General features: G+C 43.4%; 2 protein-coding genes across 2 annotated transcripts; one reads left to right on the plus strand and one right to left on the minus strand.

Annotated features, from left to right (window-relative positions):
• Positions 1-225: 225 nt before the first annotated feature.
• Positions 226-5,537, plus strand: ap1s3a (adaptor related protein complex 1 subunit sigma 3a). Its single transcript, XM_071471928.1, has 5 exons — positions 226-386; positions 1,347-1,525; positions 2,205-2,313; positions 4,718-4,855; positions 4,956-5,537. The coding sequence occupies exons 1-5, from the start codon at positions 384-386 to the stop codon at positions 4,989-4,991; spliced, it is 465 nt and encodes a 154-aa protein (XP_071328029.1). The 5' UTR covers positions 226-383; the 3' UTR covers positions 4,992-5,537.
• scg2a (secretogranin II a) lies at positions 5,269-9,370 on the minus strand. The gene is made up of 2 exons (XM_071471921.1): positions 9,211-9,370; positions 5,269-7,613 (listed from the first exon to the last, which is right to left on the minus strand). Exon 2 carries the CDS (start codon positions 7,603-7,605, stop codon positions 5,689-5,691), a length of 1,917 nt encoding a protein of 638 aa, XP_071328022.1. The 5' UTR covers positions 7,606-7,613; positions 9,211-9,370; the 3' UTR covers positions 5,269-5,688.
• Positions 9,371-16,760: the final 7,390 nt, after the last annotated feature.

The raw sequence follows: 16,760 nt of genomic DNA on the forward strand, positions 1-16,760 counted from the left end.
TTGTTGTTGCTTTTTCTTTTTAGAAATTGCATAACATAAAATAATATATTACAGAAATGCATGTGGCTTATTCCAAAAGAGGCGCTGATTAAATTTAAAAAAAAAAAAAAAAAAAAAAAAAAGGAGATCCACCTGCCCTGCCCCCTCCCCCCGCCCCCGGCAGCGCTGCCTCACCTGTGCGTCTGTGTGGGAGCGGTGACTTCGTACCGGAAGCTCCGGGAGCCAATCAGCAGCTGGAGCGTTGACGGGCGCGGCTCCGAGCGCAGCAGCAGCGATGTCGCGTCTGGTCGGAGCGCCGCAGGCACAGCGGGATTCTGGGAAGGATTCATCTCGACCCTGCGGCATCTGAACCTGAGAGACTTCTGTCGGACTGCTTCCGCAAAATGGTGGGTATCCGAGCACCGTGACTGGATGTCCTGAGGTTTGTCAGTGTACATGTAGGAAGTAAAATATGCTCAGCAAACGATGTCATTAACGTTTTTGGTTTTTTTTTTACTATTCATTTCTTACATTTAGTCATATAAAAGTGAAGGGTTTTATTTTACTTTAGAATTTTCCTTTTTACTTTATGGCTGCAAATCAGTAGAGGTGAGGGACTTCCTTGATCAAAGCTCATGAAATTGATGGTGGAGTGGACTAATTCTGTCTTGTTTTCAGATCCTGAATATATCTTAAACCTTTTTTAACGTAAAAATTAGAGCAGAAAAATAAAATGTCCCCTTTTATTAAGAAAACTCAGGTCAGAGTGAAAAGCTTAAAAACAGTGGACACTTGCAGTGTAACAACAACAACAACGTCTGACAGTCAAAGGAATGCAAATCTTTATGAGATGTATTTAAAGAATACATTACACGTGTTAATCCAGATTCACAGGACATAGATATGTAAAAATGAAGTATTTCAGCCAGTAGCTGACATACTGTTGCACTGTGGGCCACGTGTCCTGGTTTATTTTGCTGCAGGCAGAAGCAGAGCTGCTTCCAGCTGCACCTCAGGGCAAAGAGCTCTCATTAATTGCCCTTGCACAATGCAAGCATTGTCTTTAGTGTGTTGTAACACATCTCTATTACTTACAGATGATAAGGTTGTGTTGTTTCCCTGGTCACCTTAAATCACGTTTCTAGTTGTGAGATGTAATTGCTGTTGGTGTGATCTGAATGGCAGCGTTAGGACTGCAGGAGGGGCAAATGCATGATACATGATGGCTTCATCTATATTTAGTTTCCTCTGTTGACAAGCTACACATGTGTTTAACACCCACAACACAACATGTTCCTCTTGGTGGACTGTTTTATTTCCGCAGTTATCATAATAAATCAGTGTCTCACTCCCCCTGTCCTCTTCAGATGCGCTTCCTGTTGCTGTTCAGTCGGCAGGGGAAGCTACGACTGCAGAAATGGTTCACGCCGTTAACAGACCGGGAGAAGAAGAAAGTGATCCGGGACATGATGTTGTTAGTGTTGTCCCGTCCACCACGTTCCTGCAACTTCCTCCAGTGGAGGGACCTCAAGATCGTTTACAAGAGGTGCCGACGAGAGACACAGCTGTGTTTCCTTTCTCTTATCAGGACGAGTCATTGTGTTTTGTAACGTCTCGTCATCGGCAGGTCTTTCATGGCTCGGGTGTTGAACAGAAACTCCTCGCTGACTCTGTCTCTGGTTCAAAATACACCCAGAACACAAACACACCCGGTCTCAGCAATGGGTTAACAAGACCCATAAAGAGTAAAGGTCAAGTTACACACACAGAGTATGATCCAGATTACTGGCAGGTCAATGGCAATGATGGTGCAACACTGTTATTGTTCTCTGATGGCCTTTTATCTTCTCCTCTCACAGTGACAACCTTGTAATAAAAGCCGAGGACGAAATAACACCTCACAGTACAATGGGATCCAGTGCAGTAACCGATTAGAATAAAATGATTTAATTCATTTAATAATACATTTGTATAGAGACCGTCAAATTAAACCTTGTTTTTATGTGTGCACATATATGAAAACAAAACAACAGTAATATCCTTAAGCATCAGAGCAAATGAGTACATGATTCATTCTTTCAGCAATTTCTAATTAAATTTAAGTCGTATGAGGACATGTTCTCCTCAGAGCGCTGCCAAAATGAGCTTGTAGTGCCTCCTTGTTTCTTGACAATATTGTGGCAACTGTTGCTGCAACATTTGGTCTTTATCTTCTTCACTTTCAGGTATGCCAGTCTGTATTTCTGTGCCGGTCTGGAGGAGCAGGATAATGAGCTGCTGGCTCTCGAAGTGCTGCACAGATATGTCGAGTTGTTGGATAAATACTTTGGCAACGTAAGTAGAGTTCAGTGTCTTTGTTGGCCATTAACAATCTGGTTTTTTTTTTATATAAACACCCAAGTGTTTTCAATTATTGTGGCTAAACTTTGTTCAGGTTGACTTGGGTTGGACCTTTGTGAGGCTGCCAAACTTTTTACAAATAAATCCGGCCCATACTTTGGCCAAGTGAATGTTTTCTTTCCAATAAACGCCGGGTTCCATGGCCTGAATCAGGCCCATATACAGCATGATGATGAAAACCTTCCAACTATCAGCCAATACCAGAGGATATCAGCAGATATATGTATGTATGAAGTATATGGGCCGAGGACCCAGGCATAAGTTGTTTCATTTTCACACCTGTGTCTGTGTCGGACGACCTTCTTTCTCAAACATTACTGTCGTATAAGAATGACATTCACACTGTGTAATACTTTTGTATGATTTATGACTTCCGGACGAGAGCTGTTTTTCATGAAGGATCATTTCATCCAAAATGAAAATTAAAGCTACAGTAGGCGACGTCCTCCAGCAGCTAACAGTAGCTTGAAGCCTCAGTGCCGGAGGAGCAGTGGACTAGAGGTGCATTTAGGCATTTGATTGATTGACAGCTGTGAGCTCCCACCCCCTGACTTTGGCCTTCTCTGATTGGTTAGAAGGGTGAGACTCATTCAGAAACTTATTCTAATTCCACAGATAAGAAAACAGTGACTGGAGATTAGATTTAGATAACTGTCAGTCATCCGGGAAATAGTTATTATCTTGTGCAGCAGAAGTAAGAACAACAGGATTCACCAGTGGAGCTTGATCGGTTTGATAAAGAAATGACAAACTGCACACCAGCTACAGCTTACTGATGGATATGAATGAATGGTATACATTTAGCTAGTGATCTAACTTGTTGCTTCGCCTAAAATCATTAGATTTAAAAATTTTCCATCATGTTTTAAACGTTGGTGATTCAGGTGAAAGGTGGCTGAGTTTCTCTCACCTCTGGCTCAGTATCATGTAACACAACACAATTGCTGCCACTGATTTATCTGTATCTGATGGTAGGTGACTGTAATGACAGGGACTGAGGGTCACAAAGTAACCACTCAGGGATTACTTTTTGTTTAACGAGTCTTACTCTTACTGTGGATCAAATGCAGTTGTGACAGAGATATAAACATACTCTATACCTGACAGTCTGTCATTTTTTAAGTCCTGAATCTAAAGCCATGAACATTAATCTGCTGCTTTAACAGAAACCCTCTACATTTCTCAGAAAGATTTCCACAGGATTTGGCTGCAGGGATTTTTGCTCCCATTCAACCACAAAAGCATTAGTGAGGTCCAGCACTGATGCTGGGAGATGAGACCTGACTCCCAGTTCATCACAAAGGTGTTGGAGGGGGGTTGAGGTCAGGGCTCTGTGCAGGCCAGCCAAGGTCTTCCACAACAAAGTCAGAAATCAGTTTTTTATACATCTGGCTTTTGTTTATTTGAATCAGGAAAAGACAAACTGTTGCCACAGAGTCCCCTAACTCGGAATTAAAGCCCCAAACATAAAAAACAAACCATTAAAAAAAATACGTCATACATTTGACCATATAGTGAATGTCTATGACAACACCTTTGCAGCATTACACACTATAATGATGGAGTTCATGTCAGCTGTGAAAAGGATAACCATAAAAAGGAAAAGGCTCAGAAAACAGATTTCAGTCCAATCAATACTTTGTTTAATTATATAGGCTACAGGTCAAACGGTGAGCGACACTGATTCCTGAACAGTCCTCGCTCTGCACACCCACGTCCCTGTGCTGTTTACCAGTCAGTCTCCCCCTGGTGTCCGTAAGATGCCTCTGCTTCAAAACCACCATGTTTGTTTTGATTTACACAACAAGACAATGATCAGGTTTTCTTATACACAAAAAGAGACAACAAGACAACAAGTGGAAAAGGGAGAAATTAAATGAAAATGTGTCTAACTGTACATGATCTGCTTCTTCTTTTTGTCTGTCAAAATTACTTCTTTCATCAACATGCCAGTAATATATTCTTTATGTGATTGGTTTTCTGACTTTTTCACATCAAGGACCCCGACATGACAGTGACACAGGTTAGACCACAGACCCCCATACGATAAGATTTTGTCCCGGGTTCCTGCACTGAAACAGTCATACACGTTGTCATTGTGTTACTTATGTATGAAATTATAGTGGATTAGTATATAGGAAATTATTCCTCTTTTGCTGTGGATCCCCAGGAACCTCCTCAAGGACCCCTGCGGCTGCCTGGACCCCCAGTTTGAGAACCACTGCTTTATAATATTCAGTTAGGGCCTGGTCATCCATAATAGTAGAACAAAAAAAAGTTAATAATTTTCACTCATGGCTGAAACTACCTTCCTTATTGTCCTGTCTCCCTCCGTCAGGTGTGTGAGCTGGACATCATCTTCAACTTTGAGAAGGCTTACTACATCCTAGACGAGTTTCTGATGGGAGGAGAAGTCCTAGAAACGTCCAAAATGACTGTGGGCGCCGCTATGGAGGAGGCCGACTTGCTCCAGGAGGTACGGTCAGCTTTCACAGGCCTCCACTCGATGTGGGTTTTCTTATTACTCATACGTATGAAATGTGTTCACGTGCCTCCTCCTCCTCCTCTCATCACAGACGATGGATGAATACATGAACAAACCTGCCTACTGAGCCAAGAGCCGACGAGGATTTCAAGACTGGAACCGAGAGGTTTATGATGTGGTCACACAGTAACCACAGTCCTGGTGATTTTTAAAAGCTTATACTCGAGTCTTAAGAATTGTAATTATGTTTGCACCTATAAGTGCCTCATATTTATTAATCTCAGGGTTTATGACATATTTCATATCTGAATAAATTATGTTTTTACAATGGCAGGAAGACATATTCATGTTTAAACCAATGCATTGTGTGATGGCGAGTAAATGAAGAAACACGACACAGTAAGGAAAAACTAAAGTCAATGCTTTATTAACCTCAGGTATGTCACATATGACCACATATAAGAAAGAATTACCAAAAAACACAAGTGAATCTAAGGGATCCAACACTGATTTTGTGTGTGTGTGTGTGTGTGTGTGTTGAAATGTAAGGCTGGTGAGTCCACATGTAGGCTACAGGTTGTTAAATGCTGTTGAGCAACATATTTTTTAAAAAAAAGCATCATTAAATGAATGTTCACTAATAAATAACAGCTTTTGTAAACCTACAGAATAACTAAAGTTGACGTCATGTTTTATTCTTTAAAATACTTTATTTTCACCCTCTCCCTCCACCAAAACACACACATACATATATATATGTATATACTGTGGGTGTATATAAATATATATATATATATATATATATATAACCTTATTTATATTCCTTAGACAGTTTTGCCGTCGGCATCACTGTCCTCAGTTTCTGGGTTCAGGTAGCTCAGCAGTTTCATCACTGCCTCATTTTCAAAGCCTTGCATGTGCGTGCCACGGCTCCTCTCATCCTCCTCAGACTGTCTCTTTTCATTTGCGCTTTTATCTGAGTCCATGTGATCAAAATAATCCTGTATGGCCTGTTCAAAAGAGCCCGTCATGCTCTGTCCAGCCTCGTCCCGCTTTTGGCTCGCCTTGCTGTACTTCGGGTTCAGATACTGTGGCACCGGCATGTGAGCTGCTAAATACGCTGCCAGCTCGTCCTCGTCCATGGTGTTGTCATAGTCGCCCTTTAATGTGCTGGGCAGGCGCCGCTGCGTGGGGGTGGATTCTCCCCGGCGCCCCGCAGGCAGAGTGTGAAGTCGTGACAGCGAGCTCTTGTACTGCTTCTGCTTCCTGGCGGGAGCTCGGTCCTCCGCGCCCCCTAACCCCAGGATGTTGAGGATTTCCTCTGTCCTCAGCTCCTCTGGGGATTTCTGACTGTCAGGCAGGCGTCTGCTGTAGAATTTAGCTTCGGGAGTCTTGTGGATCTTCTTTGAGGATATCTGAGCGAGCTTGTTTTGTGCTCGGGATAAACTGTTGATCTTTCGTGACCTGTCTGGATTCGTCATTTCTCCGTTTCTGAGCATGTCCATCAGGTCTTCAGGTGGAATCTGGTATTTCTGGGAGATCTGGATGAACTCGTAGATGGTTCGTGGGATGATATCATCTCTGTACTGCGTCTGAGCCACTCTCCTCTCAGCCCTCTTCTTCTCCTCCTCTTCCTCTATCTCTCGTTTCTGCTCTTCCTCTTCAGTTTTCTCCAGCACTTTCAGGAGGTAGTAGTCCACCAGGTTGGCAACATCATCTGGATCCTTTGACCTCTTGACTTGGTAACGTTCATCATCTTCCTCTTCATCATCTTCGTCATCTTCTTCATCATTGTCATCAACATAATCAAGCCCTCGGTCTGACTCATGTTTGTTGTCCCTCTCTTCTTCCTCTTCCTCTTCCTCTTCCTGTTCTTGTAGCGGACTCCAGTCGAGTGCGAGATCCCTGCCGACGTCATCGTACGCCACATTCCTCGCATTAAACACATCATCATCTTCCTCCTCCTCCTCCTCCTCATCCTCCGTGTCATCGTCCTCATCCTGGCGTTTATGCACGGCCTTCGCACTGGTCAGCTTGTCCAGTTCGTCAAACACGGACTGCAGCGTCGCCAGATTCTGAGGCGTGTACTTCTCCTCCACGTTCTCATTGGTGCGTTTGAAGTGGCTCTCATGCTCCAGATCTGGCCCTTCATCCTCATCTTCCTCACCCCCCTCACCCTCCTCCTCATCCTCAAACATCAGCGGCAGCTTCTTGTGGAGCATGATGCCACGTTGGTTCTGCTGCTGCCCCCCGGGATACATGCCGTCCCTCACGCTTTCCCCCATTGTGTTGGGGCGAAGTGAATCTGGCTTCGACGCCTTTTCCGTCTGCTGGAGGGTGCTGAGCACGGCCTGGAGCAGCTCTTCACTCTTGTCCTCCCTCCCCTCCTCTTCCTCATCCTCATCTTTACTATGCACAGGGTTAGAAGCCAGTCTCAGCATCATGCGCAGCTTCTCAGCATCATCCAGGTTGCCGGCACCGAGAGGGTCGTGCTGCTGCGGGTCTGTGTCAGTTCTCTGACGAAGGCTCTCGATGTACTCCAAGGCTTTGAGCATGTCAACGTTAGGAGCTTGGTGGACATTTCCTCTCTGGGTGTCTAATTCACTTCCCTGCAGTTTGTGCTGTCTGAGTGACGCCCCGTGAACACCAGAGGAGCTGAGGAAGAGAAGAGCTAAGAGGAGGTTGGTGAGACAGATGAGGAGGAGTTTGCTCGTTGTGCAGGTCTCGGGGAGTGAGGGCATGGTGACGCCTGCAGAGGGAAGACAGGGATGCACATGTCAGCACTGACCTTTACACACTGAGCTAACAGGTTCGCAACGGTTACCGCTCTGGCATTTCTCTCACGTCTTTTGCTCTTATCATCGCTTTAAATGTCTGGTCTAATGATGACATCACGGACCACAGAGACACTTGTATTGATTCAGAGCCAAAACATCAGGTGGAAAATCTGATCCATCAATTTCTGCTCTGGTGAAAACCAGATGAAACAACTAAATTTATCTTTACAATATTACTGAGATTAAGTCTGAACTGTCTGACAACTCAAGTCCACTTATCCATTATTATATATTATATATACATTTAATGTATACATATACATTATTATTATTATTTTTAGACCTATTATTACTCCTGCTACTACTAATAATAATGATGATGTTGTTGTTGTTGCTCCCGTTAGGGCTCGCCACAGCGGACCACTATCCTCATATTTGGTTTGGCATCGGTTTTTACTTCGGATTCGCTTCCTATCGCAACTCGGGTTCGGGGACGCCGGGAATCGAACCGGCGACTTGCTGCACCACCTGAACTATATATGACTCTCACTGTCAACAATAGGGCTAATAGGCGATAACTACTGCAACAACTACTACTATAATAATAGCAATAACAGTAATAACAACAACAACAACAACAATAATAATGATGATAATAATAACAATAATAATAATAATAATAATGTGATGATAGTAATAATAACAACAACAGCAATAATAATAACATCAATAATAATGAAGATAATAATAATAATAATAACAATAACAATGATGATGATGATGATGATGATAATAATAATAATAATAATAGTAATAGTAATAGTAATAGTAATAGTAATAATAATAATAGATTCCTGCCGCCTGTTTGCCAGCAGCGGGATTCAGCGGCTCCGGTGCAAATCTCATTAGTCGTGAAATTGCTGTTCTCCGTGAGTCACAGCCCTGTTGTCAAGGTAACCCGGTAAGGCTGATGTTCCTCCTTTAAACCTCTAAACTCCAGTTATCACAGTTTTCCAGGCTTCAGCTCAAACTGGGAGCTGCTCTGTTTGAACGAGCTGCTCTCCGGCGGGATGAAGTCTGTCTGTGGGCTCTTGCCAGAAAGATGTAGTTAAATGTTGTTGTTTTTTTACGCATCAAGGTTATTACGTTATACACCATATATTTATATAATAGTATGTAGGCTCTATAATTCTATATTGATATTTTAGACAGGCATTAAGAACAATGAATAACAGACCAGAAGCAGCACGATGCATTATTTCCGTGTTTACTTTTTCCTCCGTTTTCCAACCTGAATTAAAATTTTTGAACTTGTTTGTTTGTTTGTTTTTAATTAACAGAAAGACAACAACAATAAGCCACAAAGCGCGAGCCAATCAAAACAACACGCAGAGAGAGAGAGAGAACAAAGAGGAAGCATCGCAGCGCAGCCTCCTCTCCTCAGCATCCGCGGGTCGGAGCAGCAGGAGGCGGGAGGACGCCGCACGCACCAACGAAGAAGAACAACAACAAGAACAAGAAGAAGAAGAAGAAGCCTCAGTGTTGAACTGAAGCGCGGTGGAGTCTTACCTTGGTGGTTAGTCTCTGCGGAGGGCCGTGGGGGGGCTCAGCATCTCTCTGCCTCGCTCCGAGTCGGGTCTCAGGACCGTGGACAGCTCCTCGCGCTATTAGAGGGGGCACCTGACTCGTGCGTCACAGCGCGAGGAGATACGCAACACACACACACGCACACACACACACACACACACACACACACACACACACTGCCTTAGAATAAGAATCTGAAATAGTTGGGAGCCGGAGCAGCTCAGCGGCTCATGTCGCGGCTCCTGGTGAAGTGGATCAGTTCCGAGCCGGGCTATATTTAGCCGACATATTCCACATATAGGATGGAGCTCGTTCATGAAGCCCGTTTGGAATTGTTGTTTCTTAAGCAGCGATGATGTGATGATGATGAAGAAAACTCCGCTGACACCGTCTTACTTGCATATAAAGAGGTTTATTACAAAGAAGTCCAGCATCAAATCAAGCACCCTGGGTTGCCTGAGGGAGGAGTCGAAGCCAATATGATTCTCCTCTGAATAACTGCTCTAACTCCCCATCTATATGAGTTGGTTGTCTTCCTGAACCTAAGACAACGTATGTAATCCATACCATAAAAGGCCTCATTCAGAAGGACAGTCATCTTCCAAAACCCCTAGACCTAGGACCAAAAAAGGCCACATTCTCCTAAACAGAGAAGCACCCATCTCCTAGTGCATCCTCTGACTTGGGGCCCCTATCTAAACATACCCAACCCATAAAGTTGCATATAGAGCTTCAGATACTACAGAATGAGCAGGCCGGGACTCTGACGGGGCTGAGTCAGGTGATTCACTGACCTGAGTAAACACTGTGAAACTGCTGATAAACGATGAATAAGTGGTGTGTGTGTGTGTGTGATTCGTTTGGCCTCCACACCGACCATGTGGCGGTGCAGCAGCGGTGACTGCTGCGGTACCGAGGGACAGAGACGGTTAAAGTCCACCGATGACTCACATATGGAGACGGGCGGGGTGACAGAGGGACTGCAGAGGAGTGTGTGTGTGTGTGTGTGTGTGTGTGTGTGTGTGTGTGTGTGTGTGAGTGAGTGAGAGAGAGAGAGAGAGCACTTTCGTCAGCCAGGCGCACTGTGGTCTCTAGTTTTGGCTGCCTGTCAAATCTTGTGTAGTATGGATCAGTGTGTGTGTGTGTGTGTGTTTACTTACAGCTCCATTCATAAACCCCCCCCCCTTCACAGTGCTGTATCTGATGCCAGCTCAGGCTATCCTCCACTGACCTGCTTGTCTGATATTCAGTGGAGTTTGCTTATTTCCAGCTTTGTCACAGTGACAGTATAAAAACAGACAAAGGAAGATCCTTCAACGTGTCTGGGTTTGTGATTCTTCACAGTGTTTTCCTGACAATCTCTCTAATTCGGTGTAAAAACACACAGGAAACGCTCTTCGTGGCACCTGAAAAGGTTCAGACATGTAAAAAAACCCCAAAAGAATCATTTCCTCTGAGCTTCTAAAGCCTTTAGTATCTCATTAAGGAGCTTTAAAGGCTCACATTCACAACTTCCAGATATTGAATCACATAAAATAATTTGTATTGATCTCTATTTTTTTGTTTTTTTTATTCCTGAAGGACTGCAGTGAGGTTAACCTTCATTAGAATAAAGTCTGCCTTTCATAGCACATGTTTTAGGACCAGGAGACCAAAAGAAAACCGGGACAAAAGAGCTGATTTAAATCTCATGTCTCCTTCAACCCAATTACACTCTCCCTCATGACTAACACACACACACATCCATACATTCACACACACACACACACACACACACACACACACACACAGTGCCAGTTTTGTACTGATAAAGCCCGAGCTGTCTGGCTAATTGCTTGTGGTTGTGTCTGTGGCAGGATTACTGGTAAACAGAAACCAATTACAGCTCAGTTCCACCCCCATTTCCACTGCCTGTCCACTAAAAAAAAAAAAAAAAAAAAGAAATAACATGAGGTTTTTTTCAGGTCATATGAGAAGTTTCTTACTGGCAATTACTAGTTTTCCCTTCTTGACGTATTTGCAGAGAAGATGATGTGAAAGTCTGGGTCAGATCTGTCGTAAGATGGTGAATCTGAAACTTTAGCCAGCACAGAAAGTGGTACATTTACTCTCACTTCGGGTTACCGTCTCATTATAAGGTTTGTAAAAGCCTGGTGTGACTCTTGTTTGGGTTCTCGCCTCTTCTCACAGGACTGATTTGAGTTTAAATACAGAAACCAGAGCTAAATAATAAAACTTTTACAAAAGTGGACCTTTATCTTGGCTGATACAGCTGAAAGTTGTTGAAAACATGAGTAAGTGGACCTTGAGATGGGATTGATTTGTCTTTCTTTTCTTCTCTTATTCTTTTTTTAGAGAATTTCCGGTAATGGATGGATTAAAGTCCCCATCTGTGTTGCTTTATGTGCACTGCGACAGTTGACAGTGTCATTTTCTGCTGTTAATGGGCACATCCTTCAATAACACAGTGTAATAACCCAAAGCCATTATAATCAGTAATTTGGTACATATGCCGTGAGGGAATAGAAGCTTGATCTTGTGGAAATGAGCATGAACATGATGTTCCATTTACAGGTAGATCAGGTTAAAGGTAGATTATATTTCTCTTAAAATATCTGGATACCTGGTTTCAGTCTTAAAGGCTTTATAAAACAGTTGAGAGAGCTTTCTTAAGGTCTGACAGAATAACCAATGATAATTTCATCATGTTATCTTGTATTGTTATATACAGGCAGCAGTTAAAGTTTGAAAAAACACTCTGCTCTGCTCCATCAGGACGGCTTTGATCAGCCTGAACAGGCACGTGACCTATCTACTGATGGCCGCCCAAATCAAATTCAAAGTCACTAATGCTTGTTCTCAGGGTGACTTCTGGGTCTGCACCCATCAGTCATACAGGTTTATGCTCCTTCTAGGGCCACTGCGTTCCTTCGAGGGATGTCGTCTGACATTAGCATCCCTGCACACAGGGCCATCTCAGTCCAGACTCTGTGGTTCCCTGATGGTGGAACAAGCTATCGAACGCTACCGGAGCAGAGACGTCCCTCTCTTATCTTCAAGAAGAGAGAAGCACCTCCTCTCCGAACACCTCTAACACCCTAACATGTCTAACAACACTTGCTATGCACTTCTGGTGCTTATTGAACAGATGTAGTACCTCGTGCTTACACCGAGGGCTCATACTGCTCTGCAGCTTTCGTGAAGTTGTCCCTCACTCCTAAGTCGCTTTGGCTAAAAGCTTCTGCCAAATGAGTCAGTGTAATGTAAATGTAATGGGTGTGGTTTGACCAGATTTGATTAACACAACAACTGTCATCAGATTCTGATTCATTTGTTCCTCAATCCTGATTGGTCCACAGAAGTGGATGACATCACCCCCCCCCCCCCCCCCCCCCCCCCCACCAGTGAGAGGAGCAGAGAAAAGGGCAGAAAATTTATCACGTCCTAAATCAAAAAGTGGCAAAAACATTGTGTTCATGTGGGACGCAGTGAGTAAGTTTTAAGTTAAAACAGTAAAGTCTGAAATGAATAAATCTCAGCTCGTGTGTTTTCAGCCACATCAAACCACAGGAGAGTCTGTAGCTCTAAGAGCTGCTTAAAAACAAACACCTCTCCTGGTCGAGGGCGTCATCTCCTCTCCCCTCGTTACCTCTTCTCTCTGCGAGTCCGTCCCCTGGTGACTGACCGGCTGCTCTCCATTCATTACCGCCGGGCTTGACAGCCAATAATTCTGCTCCTTAACTCAGGTTGTCAGAGGCTTGGCAGGCACAATGGAGAGAGAGAGAGAGGGAGAGAGAGAGAGAGAGAGAGAGGGAAAGGTTGTGAATGGGTTTACAGGGTTTGACGTCAGCCTCATTTCTCTCTCCTCTGGTCGATTATGTCTGTGTGTGTGTGTGTGTGTGTGTGTCTGGGAATAGGCGTGATGCATCAGTTTTTTTCATTCTCTTTTGTGAAATGTGAGATGTGGCACCAGATTGGGTCGCAGCCTCTACCAGGCATTTATAGCACACCGGGGCAGATGTGCAAAATGTCCCCCAGCGCATTTGTCACCTTTCCCCGAAATGATGAAAACAATGAAGTCATTCATTTCTGAAGCCTGTGTGTTTGCAGCCCTCACACCTGTCTGGCAGGTTTACACATTGCTACATGAGACTGAGAGAGAACACAAAGAGCCTGACGTTTCTAACATGTTTTAGTAAGACAGCCATTAAAAGACTCCTGGGTGCTAATTTTTGATATTTGACCATTTATGTTACAAATCCATTCTCATGTTGTGTTTTTCCGTTTCTCTGATTTGTGTATCCACAGCAGGATGAGTCATCCGGTTTACTGATGCTCTGTGAGGTGAATACAGCAGAGACAATCAGACCACTTTGGCTGTTTATGAAAATCAAAATGAAATTGGCAGGATCTTTAGCACGTTTGGAAATTCAAAACAGGAAGCCGACGATACAGGAGGGGCTTTGAAGAGATATTTTTACAGGTGTGACTGAGCTCTGTGGCATTACGCTGATAACAGTGCTGTTTAAAGCTCCAGCACATCAGGAAATAGCACATTACACGAAAGGTTTTAATCACTAAACAAACCTCAGTATTATTTTCATCTTCAAACTTTGGATGTAACATCCAGCAGAGGTACAAATGCATCCATATCCATCAGTATCATCAGGACCCGGACTTCAGAAATCTCCCACTCTGAATTAAAGCCATCAACACGTAGAGCTCCTGTTAGCAGTGTGAGCTAGCTCCTGTTGACTAACGCAACCATGGAGAAAGACTCTTCTTGTTTTGCACTGACTTGTGAGTCTCTCTTTGGAGAAAACAGAGCAGATGGCAAAATGAAACTTCTGCCTGGTTCCTCGGCCCAAGTCTGGCCCATATACTACCACATCTGGGCAGATTCCAGCTGTTATCCTCCTGTATGAGCTGGAGGATTTTCTGTGTATGTGCCAGAACTGGTCCAGATGTGGAGGCAGCTTCTGACAATCATGCTTTATATGGGCCGGATTTGGGGCCAGATAAAAAAAAAGCATGGGGCCCAAGTATGGGCTGAACTGTCTCTTCATTTTGATGCAGAGCATGGAAGCCAGCCTCGCTGGTTAGCCAGCTAGCTAGCATGTCCACCCTTGTTAAGATAAATAAACAGGTTATTGAGTCTGGGTACTGTTCATTTACAGCAGCAGCTTTTAGTTGTTGGTTCAAAATTAAAGCGAGGCTGTGATGGGCTGAAAGGTGAGGGGCCTGTGATTGGTGACAAATTTTACTATCATGAAAAGTGATATTATGAAATAAAAAGTGACACAAAATACCATTTTCACTTTGAAAACAGATTTCAAAATAATTCAGATAAACGCAGATTGAATTTAGGTTTATAATGATGACTTCGAGTTGTTATAATTTCCTAAATTCTTCAACAAAATATTGATTGATGTATTTTATACAATTTATTCATGTTATCATTTTATAACTACACATTTACATACATATTATTGAGCGTCTTTGGGTCTCCATACCTGACTGTGTTAGTGTTACTGTACTATGCTGTAACTAAAGATGACCTGCTGTGAAGTAAACGTATCTAAACCTTTACATAACATGGTTTCTAAGAGACGATGTTCTCCTCAGATCACCACCTGTGTCACGACACATACAATAATATGGCTTTAACACATTATACATGATCTTCCTTCTCTGAAACATTCCACATCTCTCTTTCCTTTCTTGCTGTTCTAGAAAAAAGGGGTTAACTTAAAAAAAAACAAAAACTGATAAAGACAAAAAGTTGTCTGATGAGATTATTAAAACCCTCTCTGTCCTCGCTTTAAAGCATTAGCATCTATTCTCATACTGTTTCAGGAACATAAACATCCACACTCGGTTGCATATGAAATACAATATGTTGCGTGTTGCCTCCTGTGGCCTTTTCCAGGTCCTGGACTTTGATGTTGCTGTTTGCAGGGTCTCTGCCTCATTCCTCCATCTTAAAGCCACAGAGCAGCTGTTGTGTTGTCGGCACGTAAGGGAATATTTGTTGTTTACCTCCTTCTGAGAGACAAAAATAAACCTGCCCCTCCCTCCTCTGCTACCCCACCAGCATTACTGAGAAACAGCCTCTTTCTGCTGCCGCACATTAGAGGGCAGCGGGGATACTTGTAAAGGAGCAGGGGGGCTAAACGGGAGGTTTCTAAAATAAACTACACTGCACAACTATTCAACATTTATACGGAAGGAAAAGAGGAGATAGAAATGAGAGGATGAGCCCTGGCATCACAGAGGATTTGTCACTGTTTGACTGTTTTGTGGATCTGAAGGGATGAAACCAAAGCTCCAGTTTGAGCTCCCTGTCTTCACGGTCTGCTTGCAGGGAATTCACCCTCTGCTCCAGGGACAGACTGGATACCAATCAGATAGACACCGGGGGAACCCACCATACATATACTGCCACTTAAAAAACACCAGGGAAACTGTGATATACGTTGATGAAACTGACAAACACAGTGTGTGAAGGATTTCATGCTGCACTTCTTAACTGTATAATTCAAGCTCAGCATTCAAGAAGAAGTGCAATTCAAAAATCTGATGAGTATTAGTGGCTTACAGGAGGATTTATGGGAAAGGAAAAACATTTCTTCCTCCTTACTAAATAAATACATCATCAAATGGATTTTCAGCCATGGTATGGCAATGTTGGTTGGTTTGGTCTGTTGGTCCACCACTTTGATCCAGACTAAATTATTAGAAGATATTGACAAGACTGAAACTTCTTCCAAATTTTCATGGTCGTCACAGGATGAATTTTGTCCAACACTTTCTCATATACCTGCAAAACTAATCACATTCACACTCTTAGGCTACGTCCAGGCTACGTTTTAAAGCAACGATCTCTGTCCAGAAAACCGTTTTAGCTTCGCATCAGCAGCGATCTCTGTCCATTACGACGCACCTGAAAACACATACATACATGAGCATTCACGTACACTGGGCATGTGCGAGCTGGTGTAAACAGGAAGCAGATAGTTCACTCTGCAGTGGTTCGGTTTCACAAAATACTAGAAACGAAGAACAGCAAAGGCTCCACAACAGCCGCCAGCAAAGACAACGAGGTCAGTAACGCTTGTATTTTGTTATTCATGTTGCTTTCATCACTGATAGTCGGGGCTGATAGGGCCCAATCAAAGAGGGACTGGGCGTGTCTACCTCATTGTTTCCAAAGGTCTCAGGTCCAGACTCCAATGCAAACTAAAACAGGACCAGTAACGTTTCCAAAAGGCTCAGTTTTAGGCCCAGAGTAGTGTGAACGGCAGGTGTAAACTTACCAAAATCGATGCGTTTTAAGACAAAAAAAAACAAAAACGTAGAAGTGAGGATGTAGCCCTAAGGTGTCAAGATGTTGACCCCCGCCCCAGCACACCTTTACATTCGCACCCACTCTCCCTGTGATTGATCAGCTGTAGAGATTAGTAGAGTTTCTCTCCCTCTCGTTATCTTTTTTCTTTCTTTATAGAACTACTGATGTCATTTTTTCACTTGAA

The sequence above is a fragment of the Trachinotus anak genome, unplaced genomic scaffold (genome assembly GCF_046630095.1).
Source record: "Trachinotus anak isolate AG129_WGS33_773 ecotype Australia unplaced genomic scaffold, CSIRO_AGI_Tana_v1 ptg000034l, whole genome shotgun sequence".
Lineage (NCBI taxonomy): Eukaryota > Metazoa > Chordata > Actinopteri > Carangiformes > Carangidae > Trachinotus > Trachinotus anak.